This window comes from Thrips palmi, unplaced genomic scaffold (assembly GCF_012932325.1).
Source record: "Thrips palmi isolate BJ-2018 unplaced genomic scaffold, TpBJ-2018v1 HiC_scaffold_10, whole genome shotgun sequence".
NCBI lineage: Eukaryota > Metazoa > Arthropoda > Insecta > Thysanoptera > Thripidae > Thrips > Thrips palmi.
The window spans coordinates 18919019-18933454 of record NW_023144621.1 but is presented as its reverse complement, the minus strand read 5'-3'; the positions used below and the strand labels follow the sequence as shown (position 1 = coordinate 18933454).

General features: G+C 59.6%; 1 protein-coding gene and 1 non-coding gene across 4 annotated transcripts; both read right to left on the bottom strand.

The window, feature by feature from the left end:
* Positions 1 to 1596: 1596 nt before the first annotated feature.
* LOC117654351 (acyl-CoA Delta(11) desaturase-like) lies at positions 1597 to 9578 on the bottom strand. 3 transcript variants are annotated; one of them, XM_034400942.1, is made up of 6 exons: positions 9492 to 9578; positions 4138 to 4554; positions 3774 to 3904; positions 3097 to 3302; positions 2835 to 3020; positions 1597 to 2756 (listed from the first exon to the last, which is right to left on the bottom strand). In XM_034400942.1, exons 2-6 carry the CDS (start codon positions 4535 to 4537, stop codon positions 2372 to 2374), a joined length of 1308 nt encoding a protein of 435 aa, XP_034256833.1. In that variant the 5' UTR covers positions 4538 to 4554; positions 9492 to 9578; the 3' UTR covers positions 1597 to 2371. The 3 variants fall into 3 exon arrangements, with proteins under 3 accessions (XP_034256833.1, XP_034256832.1, XP_034256831.1); XM_034400941.1 differs by lacking the exon at positions 9492 to 9578 and adding an exon at positions 9197 to 9319; XM_034400940.1 differs by lacking the exon at positions 9492 to 9578 and adding an exon at positions 6666 to 6804.
* Positions 9579 to 11774: 2196 nt separating this feature from the next.
* On the bottom strand, positions 11775 to 11846 carry Trnap-agg. Its single transcript has one exon. It is a non-coding gene; the product is annotated as a tRNA-Pro (tRNA).
* Positions 11847 to 14436: the final 2590 nt, after the last annotated feature.

Genomic DNA, 14436 nt, shown 5'->3' with positions numbered 1-14436 from the left:
GTGCGATCCCTGGAACGACGCGCTGAGGAGGCGTGACGTGCGATCCCTGGAACGACGTGCTGAGGAGAGGCGTGACGTGCGATCCCTGGAACGACGTGCTGAGGAGAGGCGTGACGTGCGATCCCTGGAACGACGTGCCGATGAGAGGCGCGACGTGCGATCCCTGGAACGACGCGCCGAAGTGAGGCAGGAAGCCCGTTCTGTCGACCGACGAGCCCCTGAGAAACAGGCCCGCCGAGACCTGGCCGTCGCCCGCCGTCGTGATGCTCGCGACCTAGGCCTGGCCGCCCTGCACATGATGCCCAAGGCAGCCAAGTCCGTGGACGGTACCGTCCTGGACAACGTGAGGGTCGCCCTGGACGCCGTTCTCACCCGCATGGCTCACATGGCCTCCAAGGTGTCTCCGATGACTCCCTCCTTCTCGTCCCGCGTGGTCGGCGACATTCAGGTAATTTCGGCTCTATTTTTTGCCCATCCGTACCATGTTTGACGAGAAGACCCATGAATTACTGTGGTATTTTGTTTCAGATGCCCAGCAAGATTTCCAATCTGGACAGTTCTACTTACCTGGCGAACAGGTAAACACTCTTGGCCCTGAAGTCCTTCTTCTAATTTGTTTTCTGTTCCTTTACAATCTAAACACAATTTGTTTGTTTCAGCTGGAGCTGGTCAACAGTGGTGGGCGGCGCTGCCCTACTGATGGCAATGAGAGGCTCCCGACTCGGCAGTGCCAAATGCTAGGGCAAGGGGCAGTGCCTTAGGGGCAGAGAGAGCTTCTAGTCTACCGCTTCAACGCCACGGCCCAGGTTCAACTCCCATCTACTACCAATGACGTTTCTCGGATGAGGTCGCCCAAAGGATTGTCCTGCCTGTGTCTACTGTTTGTAACAAAGGTATAAATTCCCGATTCAGGTTTCGTGAAATGAAATATATATATATTTTTGAAATCGCAATAATAAACGACTCAAGTAGCACAACGACTGGTGATATCAGGCTGTAAAACTTACATTTTAACCTGGGCATATTAGTGCTTAATCTCCCTAAAGTAGAATTAGTATTAATCTGTCATCCCAATTACACCGGGGCCCGAGACATTTAAACCTATATTAGAAAGTGATGGTGCCTAAAATTATAGAATTAATGATTATTCTCAGTAAAAGAAAAAAATTACGAGAAGCTAGTCTAGCGTATGAAAACAACTTACTGCTATATCCCTAATAACCCTAGTAATACTTAGACCTAGAACAGAAATTAAATTATACATAGGTTTTACTGCAACGGGTGCTGTTTTGAATGTTAGTGGGGGTCCACATCGTGCTCACTGGAATGGTGTCCTACAGAAATACAGTCCCCGATCTCAGCACTATCTTATTATCTTGTATATTAGCGCTCAATAAATCGCATAGAGCAAGCAGAGCAGTGTACCTTCTTCTTCTTCTCCTTCTTCGCCTAACCTTTCCGCTACACACAATTATTAACGCACAGTCTTGCCTCAGGGGTTGGGCTAATGTGCTGCTGATAAGCGTGGGCGAGCAACGAGAAACTAACCTGCGGTGTTTTCGGGCAGAGGAAAGCAAAACAGAAAAACAACACAAAGACAATAAAAACGCTTTGGAATCTTTACTAAACAACCAACAAACATTTCAGGCGAGCTCAACTTGACGATTCACCGCACGGAACACAATCACAACTTGCAGAGTTGGAATGAAAGTTCTTCATATAAATATCATTTTGATTACGGGCTGCCTCTCTGAGCCTCCCACCTTCCATTTACGCTAAATCACATAAAATAAAATAAATAATAGGCTCATTCTAACACTTATCGTCATTTCACGTAAACGCTACGTCGCTTACTCCCTCGAATGAGTGATCTCGAGCTTATAAAAAAAAACAAGCGTCTGCATCCGATGCCAATCAGAAACAGACAAAAATGAGAAAGGAACTTGTAAACGACTTAATAACTGTCGTGCTAAGATCATTTTGTACGAACCGGCAAATTTAAGATCCCCTCGCTTTCCGTAGCCTATCCAATTCAAACCGGCGACGTCAAACTCTGACGGGCTCCCACCGGTTTGGAACGTCGAGGGATTCCCGCGTCCGGCGGCACCTAGTAAGCCCAAGGGTCCACAAATAAATACATCCGGTTTAATATCCACGAAAACCTGAGTAAGGACTTTGGGTCCGTCGGAGGGCGTAGGGGTGCGGCGAGGCCCGGCCGGGCCAGTGAGCTAGGGAGGATGGAGGAAACATTTTGCCGGTCATCACCTCCAGCTTGGACGGAGAGGGGCGGCCTCTACCCGACCACCCCGTCGAGCTACCCCGTCGAGTCTAACGCGGCGGGTACACTACAGACTACGCGGCCGACGCCGGTCTAATCCGCCTTGTTGATGATGGTGGCGCTGAGGATGTCGTCCTGCGACATGTCCCGGTCGCCCCAGCCCCACACCTCCTCGCCGTGGTCGTGGTGGTGGTGGTGGTGATGGTGGCCGTCGTCGCGGTGCGCCTGCTGGGCGTACGGGTGCGAGCCGTCGCCCGTCCTGCGCACGCGCTTCTCCACCATCTCCTTGGACACGGTCTTGAGGTCGTACGCCCAGCCGAGGCGCGCGAAGAAGTCGATGAAGGCCGTGGTGAAGTTGCCCTTGTAGTTGCCCAGCTCGGCCGCCTTGTAGTCCCAGGGGAAGACGTGGTGGTAGTTGTGCCAGCCCTCGCCGAAGGCGACGTGCGCCACGAACACGTTCTCGGTGGGGGAGATGGACCTGCGGTCAGAGAGGTGGGCGTCAGGACAGGTACAGCCTCGGTACGTAGATGCCTCGGTGGAGGGCAGCACGGCTTACTTGTCGACGGGCCGCATGCCCCAGATGTGCGCCGCGGAGTTGACGAGCCAGGTGCCGTGCAGGGCCAGGGTGTAGCGCGCCATGGAGCACGCGTACCACGCCGTCCAGCCGCTCTCGCCCCACAGCTTGGCGGGCACCATGGCGGGCATCACGAAGGCGATCAGGGGCATCAGCACCAGGTAAAACCTGCGGCGGAAACGGACGAAAAATCAGAGACAGTGCACGGAGGTGCGAGGGCAGGCAGGGCAGGAACACGACGTACTTCTTCTGGAACATGACGATGGGGTCGCGCTCCAGGTCGCTGAGGTCCACGCCGGCGCCCTTGGTGCGCACGTCGGGGTGCTTGCGCACCATGAGCCACCCCATGTGCGAGAAGAAGAAGCCGCGGCTCGCGTTGTGCGGGTCCGCGTCCGTGTCCGTGAACTTGTGGTGCACGCGGTGGTCGCGCACCCACTCGTAAATGTGATTCTGCAATGAAACAGCAAGTCAATAACGCTCCTTAAATCGCCGAGCGATTCCGAACAGTGCTTCGTCACTCCGCCTCTCTCGCACCCCCTGCGCGCTCGCTGCGCGCCCCACGAGTGCGAGAGAGACAGCGAGGAAAGCTGTGTTCGAAATCAGCCAGCTGGGCCAGCTGGACCTGCCGCCCGTAAAGCAGGTGCCGTTCCTCGCGCCCTGCGTTGTTGCCCCCGGCTGCGGCCTTAGGCTGCGGCCGCCATGCGACCCCCTCCACTCCCCGTCCGACACGTCCCCGACGCGTCCCCGACACGGCCGCAGCGCTTTCACTGCTGAGGGCTCCTAGATGACGCGGCAGACGTCGTGCAGACCCTTGGCCATCCTATCGACCGGGCCCTTGTATTGGAAGAGCTGGAAGGGAAGGGCGGCCCCCTCCCCTCCCTTCCTGTTCACTCGCTGTCGCTGCGCGGCTACGCCACTGACCTGGAAGGCGAGGGTCTGGCACAGCATGAGCAGCGTCCGGAGCTGCCACTTGGCCTTGTAGGCGCGGTGCGCCCAGAGGCGGTGTGCGCCGGCGGTGATGCCCTCGGCACTCAGGCCGATGAGGAGCACGGCTGCGGGCAGAGACACGCAGGTCAGAGAGCACACACAAGTCACACACAATTTCGGATAAGAAAGGCAGGAAGCGACCAAGCTCGACCGTGAGAATAAAGAAACGATTTGAGGGGAACGCGCGACTGTTCCGCGGCCGCGGCGTGGCCCACGCGGCCCGTTCGCCCTTATCAGCGTGCTTGGCCGCCACTGCCGCCGGTGCCGCGTGCGCGCGGCGTGCCGCCACCGTACTCACTCCACAAGTAGGTGTAGAAGTGCAGCTGGCCGGTGAGGATGAGGTACACGCCGCGGACGGCGGCGTAGTGCAGGTACACGAAGGCGAGCACGTTCCTCCAGACGATCTTCCAGGCGTACGGGTCGGGCTTGGCCCTGTCGCGCAGCAGCATGGCGGTGGGCGTGGCCGTGGCGGTGGGCGACATGGGCGCCGTGGCGGTGGGCGACATGGGCGCCGTGGCGGGCTGCGCGACGATCTGGCCGACGGTCTGGCCGACGGTCTGGCTGACGGGTGCCATGGACGGCCGCGGCGCCGCCATGCTCGACATGCTGGGCAAGTGGCGCTGCTTGAGGGCGGCCGTCGGGCACACCGCGGCCTCCGCCAGGAACATGGTCGTCGTGCTGGTCACGTTAGGCGCCATGGCGGCTGTGCGCTACGCTGAAAAAAAAAACATCTGAGTTATTAAAGGATTCATGGAACGATCTGGTTAAATGTGACGTGCGCTTCGTTCGGGCAGGAGGCTGTACACTACACTCTAATGGTCTTTTTCTGCTGTTTTGAACGATTTCGCTCATGCATACACACGTGCAGTTTGAGCGATTTATGCATAATTGCGCACATTTAGCACGCAGTTTTAAAAGGGGGAGGGGAGGGGGGAATGCTCGAAGCCCGAGGTGCCGAGGAAATCAACCGCCCCGCAGAAGGCGATTTGTCGCCAGACGACGGTGCCTGCGCCTAGTCGACGTCGAGAAAGCCGTCCTCTGCTTTCGTCTTTTTGTCTTTTTCTCCTTTCCCTATCATCGCCATATCCTCGCGTCAATGCGCGTCGCGTATGAAAAATACAGCCGTCTTTTAACTCCGCTCTCCGCTAGCCGCGCCATTTGCCGCCGGCTTGCGCGGCTCGCGTGGCTTAACGGGGACTTTCTTCGGCCTCCGCGTGCAAGTCACGGTGGTCATGGCGCTGACTGGCGCGGCGCGGGTCGCGCGGCCAGGGCGTCCGCGTGCTGGAGGCTTGCCGGCGTACCCCCACTGCCAAATCGCGGATGGCACCTGTTCTACTTGGCCGTCGCTGAGAGAGCATGCCGCTGCAGCGGCCCTGTGAAAGGGTCCTCCGTGGCCCTCCAGCGGCGGCGACAGCAGTCCGAGCAGTCCACACTTTCTGGCGAAACTCCCCCCGCGGAGCTACGCGCGCTACGCCACTGCCACTGCCGGCCCATCTCCGCCCATCTCGTCCTCCGGGCCGCCATCGCGGTCCTGCCCGCCCCGTCGTCGCCGCGACAACGAGTCACGGTCATCTTCGCGACGGCGCCCTACGGTACCCTACCGGCCCCCGGCGCCCCCGGCAACAAGTATGCCGCGCCGGCGGACCGGGCCACAAGCTGGGCACCGCGACGGCAGCACGGCGGCACGGCACGGCACGGCACGGCCAGAGCGAGAGCGCCACACGCCACAATGGCGACCAACATATGGCACAAAAAGACCGGCCGGGCCCGGCTCGGCCCCTCACCGCCCGCGGCGTGGCCCGGGGCGCACGGCGCAGCACGACGCAGCACGACGGCGGCACTGCTTGCTCCGCGGCTGCGGCTGCGGCCCACTAGGCCCGCGGGTCGGCGACAAGCACGGCGACAAGCACGGCGGCAGCGGCCTCCTCTCGTCCACACCTGTAGGCGCGCGCACGCGCTGGCACACACGTAGACTCCCGCCGTGAACACTGCAGCATCCAGTGGCCGCGGCGCGGAGGAGTCCCCGGAGGGCGTAAGGCGGCCGGTGACGCGGCACGCCGACGTCCAGCCGTCCGGCCCTGGCCCTGGCCCTGGCCGTGACAATCGTGGCCCACAAAGCACGACGCGGCGGACGCGAAGCCGCGCCGGAAGAACAGTTACCGACAATGTCTAGAAGGAATGGGTCCGACCTGGCTGCCCGCACTAAGGTGGCCAGTTGGCAGTTCAGACATCTAGTGCACCACCATCAAGCCAAACGAGAAGTGTCTGTCTGCTGGTCACGTGTCACGCACGTTATGTAGGCAACCGCATCGGCCACGAGGAAACGCGGGGCGGGGAAGTCCGCGAACAGCGCACCGCCCCACCGCTCCACCACTCGTGCGGTCGAAAGGGTAGGGCCACTTTGACCGTATCAGTCGGTGCGGTGGGGCGTTGATGGTTCGATCACGTTCGGGACTACAAATGTAACACCCGACACTCGGATCGGCCCACTTACACGACACACATGCAATTGTTTTTTGTTTTTTCTAATTTTAAATTTTAAATTTCTTTTTGGTTGGGTCGGGCGGGCTTTCACCCCAGCGCCACCCCGGCGGGCGGAGCTCGGGGGCGCGCTGCGCCGCGGGAGAAAGCTGTGTGACGGGGTGCATGCCTGGCGAGAAATGCGCGGCCGGGGCGGGGCGGGGCGGGGCGGGGCGGGGCGTCGCGGGGGTGGCGGACGCCTCTCGCGGTGGCACAACCCTCGCGATGCCGCCAGAGGCCCGGGTGACGCAAGGCAGCGCCAGACCGAGTGCGGTCACCCGGAGCGACAGGGAACGGTGCACTCACCTACACATGCACCTGCACCAGTTTCCAACTCGTCCAAGAATCGTAGATCGAAACGCACAGCTATCTCCCTCGCCACTGTTCGCACAAGGTGGGTTCACTCGCGGTGTGCCGTGCGCGGTGTGCCCCCTGCGCCGGCCGGACCGCATCTGAGGAGGGCGGGCGTGCCGGCGACGAGCCCAAGCCGCCCGAGCCGCCCGAGCCCGACGACGCCTGCGTGCGCTTCGACAAAGCTATGCAACGCCACTTCCCATGCAAATTGTATCAATGCGTCACAAAAAGGCGTCGTCCGAGCATCCAAGTGCTGCTCAGCACACGGCATTTACCCTTTTTTCCCGCCAAGTTATTAGTTTTTTCTACGCCCGAAAAAAATGCGCTCGCCGGCGTCGCTGTCACGTTGCAGCTCGTAATGAAAGCAATGGCTGGCGCGGCGTTTAGATTCCTGGCGAATCCCCGAAAAAGGAACTCGGCGCGGCAGTCACGACCTGCGACGTCCGGGCGGTCCTGGCGTCCTGGAGCTGGAGGGCAAGGGCGAGACGCACGTGCGGCACGGCGTCCTGGTGGCAGGATGTTCCAAATCGTCCTTGCCTTCGCACGATCCGCCATCCGCCGCGCGAAGCAGCTCGCAAGTCGCGGCGACACGACAGTGAGTTTGGAACAAAAATCAGGCGACGGTCGGTTTTGGAGGAGATCGGATTGGAGGCAGCAGGCCGAGGCCGCGACGACGGGAAAGCTCCTCGCCGCACTGTAACGAGGTCCGAACGCTTGGGACACTTCACGCGAAAATAAAATGAGCGCCAGTGTTTGAAATGAGGCACGGCATGGTGCTCTTTTCATGTCGTTTGTCTGTATGGGACGACAACAACTATCTCTGACACTACGAAAAAAGGGTAGGGGATTTATCACAAATAAGCGCTAGGTTCGGACCTCCCCGGTACGAACTAAGCTAACGGGGGCTAATGAATATCTGGCATAAATATCCCCTAGTAATGCGCTTTGATTTTCACATCCACCAGGTACCCCCTAGCTTTTAATGGATTCAACCGCGGGACTCCTGGGGACTTTTGGAAGCAAGGAGGCATCAATTGGCCCTGCCCGTTTGCCTTATTTTCTTTACATTTCCGTTCTTGCCGGGCCTCGGAGCGTTCGAACGCGGCCCAGTCGCGGAAACTCCTCGGGCCCTGCTCACCTTTCGTCCGCGGGAAGCGGAGGACCTGATTGGCCCGCCCGGGTTTCCCTTTTTGGGCCCGAGTTACCGTTTGCCCCGGGCCTCGGCAGCGGCCAAAAAGGGGGAGGGGGCCGTGGCAGGCGGAAAAGAAGCCTCGCGCCAATGGGAAATCACCCCCCCAATGGGGGGTTTTGGGCGACCCGGGAAAAACGCCCGGGGCGGAAACCTTTCCCTAGGACACCACGTTTTCGGGGGCCCCGGGAATTCCCCTGGCCCAAGCAGTTACGCGGTGGGGCGACCCCAGGCGCGGGGGGCCGTAGGGGTGAGGGGGGGGGCAGGTGGACGGATGAAGCCCTCCCACCCTTTACTGTAAGTAGGCAAAAATGTCCTTCGCACCTTCCTCGGGCCGGGGGTCTCGAAACTTTGCCAACGTGGCGCATGACAGTCCCCTTACAGGCAGCCGGCGGGTTTAACCGTTCCGTAGGACAGTCCACGTTTTTGCGTGGCTGCCAGCGTCGCATTGCCCGGCATTGCCACAATGCGAGGCGGGGGTGGCGGCGGCCCCTCGGCCCTGGGTGGGGCGGGGTGGGGCGGGTGGGGCCGGGTGGGGCGGGGGCCGGGTGGGGCCGGGTGGGGCCGGGCATCCGAGCGCTGGTGTACGGACAGTAGGCACACTGTCGCTTCAGCACCTTGCTCGGAACGCCGGGCGTCATCGAAACTTATAGAACGCTGAATGCGTGGTCCCTGGACTGTTTAGTCCGTTACAGGTGGCGCAACAGCTCGCTGTCCGGGCTGTCAAATTTCGACATTTTTGACGTTCTCCAGACGCCTGTGGCTGCAGCACTGCGGCAGTCATCGCAACCTCCCGCGCGCCCTTTTTGGAACTTGCAAAAATTTGCAGTGTCCTAAAATTAGAGCGCGCTATTCACCCAGAGTCAAAATGTTGGCAGCCCGTTTTCTGAGCGCGCTGCGCAGGGCCAGGGAGGGTTCCCGCCGGTCCGCCACGGCCTTGGCCGGCCTTGGCCTCGGCCTCCGGCGGGCCTCACCTGCTGCAGGATGGGGGCGTCCACGACGAGCACCGCACGGACAGTGGCCGTCGGCCGGCACGGACGCGCGGCTCGTCGCGTGACTCTGATCTGCGCGATCTGGACATTGCCGGTAGAGCGCAGGCACAGCGGCGCAGCGCAGTGCAGCATCACCGTAGCCTGCCGACGGGCACCCGTCAGGCCGTCACGCACCCTTCCGTTTTATGCCACCAAGGTCGCTAAAGTTTGATCACGGAGTGTTTCAAACGGTCGCCCCGTGCGTGCGGTGCCGCGAGCGCACTGTCACTGCTGCACTGCCCTAACGGAACGAAGTGCATTACCTTCTCTCGCTGGGCGGGAAGAACGAATCCAACAGGTGGCCGCACTCACACACGCGCACTGGGGCGGACTGGCGGCCTGGCGGCGTCCACGCGGGCTGGGCGCTGGGCGCGCTTCGACGCGAGGCGGGGCCCCGGGCGCCCTCAAAGAATGCACCAGACTGCACGGTGCGCACTGCGCGGCGGCGAGGCCCTAGAGGCTGGCGGCCGGCGTGGCGGGTCGTGGCGGCGGGCCCAGGGCACTCCAAGCAGTGCCAAGCTGTGGCAAGCAGTGCCAAGCTGCGCAGGGCCGACTAACCTCGAATCTTGTCGAGTCGCAGTTCTAACGGCCGGGGCGCGGTGCGCGGTGCGGTGCGCGGTGCGCGGGGCTCCGGTCGGTGGTCGGCGACGAATGTGCGCCTCGTCGTGGCGGCGCTCGTGGCGGGGCGGGCGGGGCGCGGCGGGCGGCTCTCCAGCTGTACTCAGCACTTCCCTCGGCGGGCGCGGTGGACAGAATGGCCGGGGCCGACGGCGGCCCTCTCTCCTAAGCTCCGCGACACAAGGGCGGCGGAGGGGCACCCGGAGGGAAGGGCCTAGTGGGCCCGGAGGGCGGGCGGAGGGAGGGGGCACGCGCGCGGTGCGCGAGGTGCGCGCGGTGTGCGACGTGCGCGGGAGCACCCACGGCCCGCCCGGCCGAGTCCCGAGCCCCACGGTGCCCTAGCCACGGTCAATCAGGATTCAGGATATTATTTGCACACTCAGTCGAAAAAAGCCCCCAACCTTCCCGGAAGTGGCTATGTAAATTTGTCTTTAAATTTTTAAAATGTGCAGAAACTCGAACCCAATAGGATAAGGAATTCTAATCGGACCTGAGAAACAGCTAACAGGAGAACCCGACGCAGGGAAGGAGGGAGTCCTGCCGAAACGGCAAGGGCCAGCATGACGGTGGCGGTTGAAGCGAGGCATTCGCGTTGAGGACAGCACGGCCATCGGCTCGGCTGCCTCGGCCAGTCTCCCAGTTCATGCACGTGTGCGGCGGAAAGATGTTCGTTTGCCATCTGCCGCTGATGGCTACCGTTAGTGTGGCTGGCCACGTAAGTAGGAAAAAACTTCCCACGATTACGTCCGTGTGGAAAGGGTTGCCACTCTCGTCCCACCGGGCAATGCTCTTGACAAGTTGCCCCGCAGGCAGGCTGAGGCTGAGGATGGCAACCCTTCTCACATCGTGGGTACTTTCTGCAGAGAAGACACCTCCCCACAGAGCCAAAAAATTAGTAATTATCATGCAACGTTCAAGTGAGGTGTGTCAGCCACGGTTTGCTTTCTTTTTGGCAACCCTCGATTTGAGGTTCAAGCTTACAGTGCCTCCCCCTTTCTTTTCAGTATCATCCGAAGTAGTTTCGGGCCCCGCGGCGATGGCCGGCGAGCTTCGTCGGCGATTTAAACCGCCACGGCGCGGACGGGACGGCTGCTGAGGGGGCAATACGTAAGTCTGAACAGGCAGAGTCTTTGGCGAAGCCGAAGTCGTCGAGACGGTGAACAGCCGAAACCGCAGCAGCAGGCTGTTCCGCTCGTCGCTCTGTCTCCCTCGCACCCATGGGGGACGCCCCACGAGCGCGAGCGAGACAGAGCGGCGAGAGCCGTGCCCGGACCGCGCCGCGGAGCGCGGAGCTGCAGGTGCAGCGGTGGGCCGCGACGCGGCACGCCGACACGCCGACACGCCGCGTGTCCGCGGCCGCCACCTCCGCGATGCCGCCGCGATGCCGCGCTGCCGCGTTGCGATACCGCCCTTTCTAATTAGCGGAAAATTCTCCCGGCCGCTGTTTACCAGTTTACTCGAACCGCGGGGCCGGCAGACTGGCCGGCAGACTGGCGGGCGGGGCGTACGGTACCTGTTTGGCGAAAAGCGCTCCGTCATGGAGGCTGTGCGCCGCGCCGCGCCGCGCTGGGCCGGCTGGGCCCGCAGTGCAGCTGCCCGAACGGATTCCGAACGCAGCCAGCCACACGCCCACGCACCGACACTGCTGCGCAGTTTCGTTTACCAGTGTAGCGGGTGGAGCAGGGGCAGAGCCTTGGGCAGAGTCTTGGTGCCCCGCGCTGCGCGAGGCCGGCCAGCACAAGCTCCTCCGCGTTCGTTGGGTGGCCTGCCTGCGGGGCGCTGCCTGCGGGGCGCGCTACGTCCCGGCCGGCCTCTCCGCCGTCCCCGCGTCCGTAGGCAACCCATCCGGCACCTGTGACAGCCGCCGACGTGGCCTTAGCGTGGCCAGGCATGAGTCACTTTGATTGTTTCAACCTGCGTGAGGCTTTTTTGTGCGCACCATTCTTTGGATTATTCCATACAGCTATTGCTGCCAGGATTGGTTGGATTGTTGATCTCGCACCGACACGCTAATGCCCATCCGCGCGCGTACACAATTGTCTTGCTTTTTTAAGTGTAGACTTAGGTACTTAAGTCACCTTACCTGCCTTAGGCAGGTACTGGAAGGAATTAAGGTTGCCAACCGTTTTCTGTCCAACGGCCTTCAAAAACTTGGTGGCGCCGCAATAGGACACGTGATGTTGCAGTCACGTTTAGTGCATGCACGAACGCTGAAAAAAAAGAGGGTCCGTCCGGGATTTGAACCCGGGACCTCTCGCACCCTAAGCGAGAATCATACCCCTAGACCAACGGACCGTCGTGCTGAGAAACCGGAGCGGGTGTGCTCAAAAACGGGCGGCAGAGAAAGTGAAAGTTTGGTCGCCGACTCGACAGTCTTTCTCGAGGTGCAAGCGTGGTGGGGCGTTCTGGGGCGTGGTGGGGCTGCGATCGCCATGGGCTTGGTGGGGCGACGCGCCGCTTGGCGTGGCGTGGCGAGGCGTGGCGTGGCGTGGCGAGGCGCGGCGAGGCGTGGCGGGGCGCCGACAGCCGACAGCGCGACGACGTAGAGCCTGTTGCTACGACTGTCCTTGGCCGTGAAAAAAGGCCGGCAAAGTCTCGCGTAGTGCCGCTCGGGATCAACATTTGTGTTTGCCGGCGTCGATCGGGAGGAAACACGTTTCATGGATTTCAAATTCGGACAGCTTGACTGGACGTAAACAAAAACGAGAGGGATAAACAATGTCGATTCGGGTTTGAACCTGTCGCCTGTCGCGGAAGTCTTTGTTTTGGAAGGCCGTGTCGAGGCACTGCGGTGTGTATGAATACAAGAAAGAAGGCGTGGACTCAGAAACGTAATAGACCATTCTAGTCGTGACCAAGTGAAGAACAAGAAGAATCACAAAAGACTCATTTGGGGCATTTAGAGTGCATATATTCACTGAAAATATGTTGTATTTACGATAAAATATTCTCACTAACTTCTACCAAGCAAAGGGTCTTAAATATTCGAAGTAAAAGTGCTAAAAAGTTGTCTTTAGTTCTTCACTCGGCCACGACTAGAATGGTCTATTGCAGCGGTTCCCAACCTTGGGGTCGCGACCCCAAATGGGGTCGCGAAAAAATTTCGAAGGGTCGCGGCGAGGTGGTTGGGGTCGCCTGGGGTCACGGCTGTTTCCCGGCTGGCAGAATTGTTCAAAACGGTCGAAAATGCCTTTGAAAACTCGTGTTTTAGGCCGACTTTAAGCAGCAACTGCGTCTGATCCGAGGCGGTATTTCGTCCTCCCTCAGCGGGCATTTGGTCTTTGGACCTTCCTTTAGTATGCCTTTGTTACGGAGTGCGATTATCGGCCTTAGTTTGGGAGCAGTATTGTCTCAAAGTTGATGAAAACAGTATAAAATGCCTTTGAATGCCATTTTGATCCACTTTGAGACAATACTGCTCCCAAACTAAGGCCGATAATCGCACTCCGTAACAAAGGCATGTTAAAGGAAGGTCCAAAGACCAAATGCCCGTTGAGGGAAGACGAGATACCGCCTCGGATCAGACGCAAAGGCTGCTTAAAGTCGGCCCAAAACACGATTTTTCAAAGACATTTGTGGCCGTTTTGATCAACTTTGTGGCAATACTGCTCCCAAACTAAGGCAGATAATCACACTCCGTAACAAAGGCATGCTAAGGGAAGGTCCAAAGACCAAATGCCCGTTGAGGGAGGACGAAATACCGCCTCGGATCAGACGCAGTGGCTGCATAAAGTCGGCCCAAAACACGATTTTTCAAAGACATTTGTGGCCGTTTTGATCAACTTTGCGGCAATACTGCTCCCAAACTAAGGTGGATTATCGCACTTTGTATCAAAGGCATGCTAAAGGAGGGGTCGCGTGGGGTCGCGAAATTTTTCCTGGGGGTCGCGGAAATTTTTTGTATCAAATTTGGGGTTCGCGAACCGAAAAAGGTTGGGAACCGCTGGTCTATTGAGTCCATAAGAACAGCCTGGCCTATGTTGGTCCTTCCTCGCAGAGTTGCAGAGACATGGGACCAACAAAATGACTCGGATCGCTTGGAGCGTCTCGTGTGCCGTGCGGTGGCGCACAGTGGTGCATGGACGCTGAAGTCCTTCCTGCCTCATTCCTGGAAGTTGGTCCAGATTGGGTGATACGGCCCGAAAATGAAACAGCTAGCGTGCCTGCGGCATGCCCATGACCACAGACCATTCCACACGGCTCTCTCACGACAGCCCGTCCGGCGGACGGTTCCCGAACAGCTTCGTAAGGATAATCCTCGTGACGAAACATATTTATTGGTCTCAGAAACCGTTCACAAAAGAACAAAAATGAAACAGATTTCCGAACCCAACTACGTGAGATAAAAAGTTAAAACTCTAGATAAAACACAACGGTTCAAGCACAGGCATGTTGGCCCCACGCGATGCGACCATGAGGTGACTGGCCAACTGATCCCTGGACCACTCGACGCGCACCGGTGCCAGCCCAGTGCCAGCCGGCCGCAACCCCGCCGCCTATTGGCCAGGCCCTTTAACCAGGCCGCTGGGTCGTCGCGTGTCGAGGCCGGAAGTTGATGGAGGATCATCGTGAGTGGCAGCTGGAAATGTGGACGGCGAAGGCGGCAGCCATTCGCCCTCCAGTGCGCGCTGTCCAGGGCTCACGCACTAAGCGTATAGCTTTCAGGTCCCCTAAACAAAAAACAAAGGCAACTTTCTGAGCAGGTGCGATAGTGAGCCAACCCTGTCGAGGAGTCAAACCTTGTGAGAGGACGAAGGTGTTTACGCGGACATTTTCGGTGTGAGGCAACGTTTTTGAGATTGCATTCTCTGATGTAACGACTACGTCTTCCTCGTCCGCGTGAGGGCCCAAATTAACCGATAACCCGCATCGCGGCGGCGGTGTG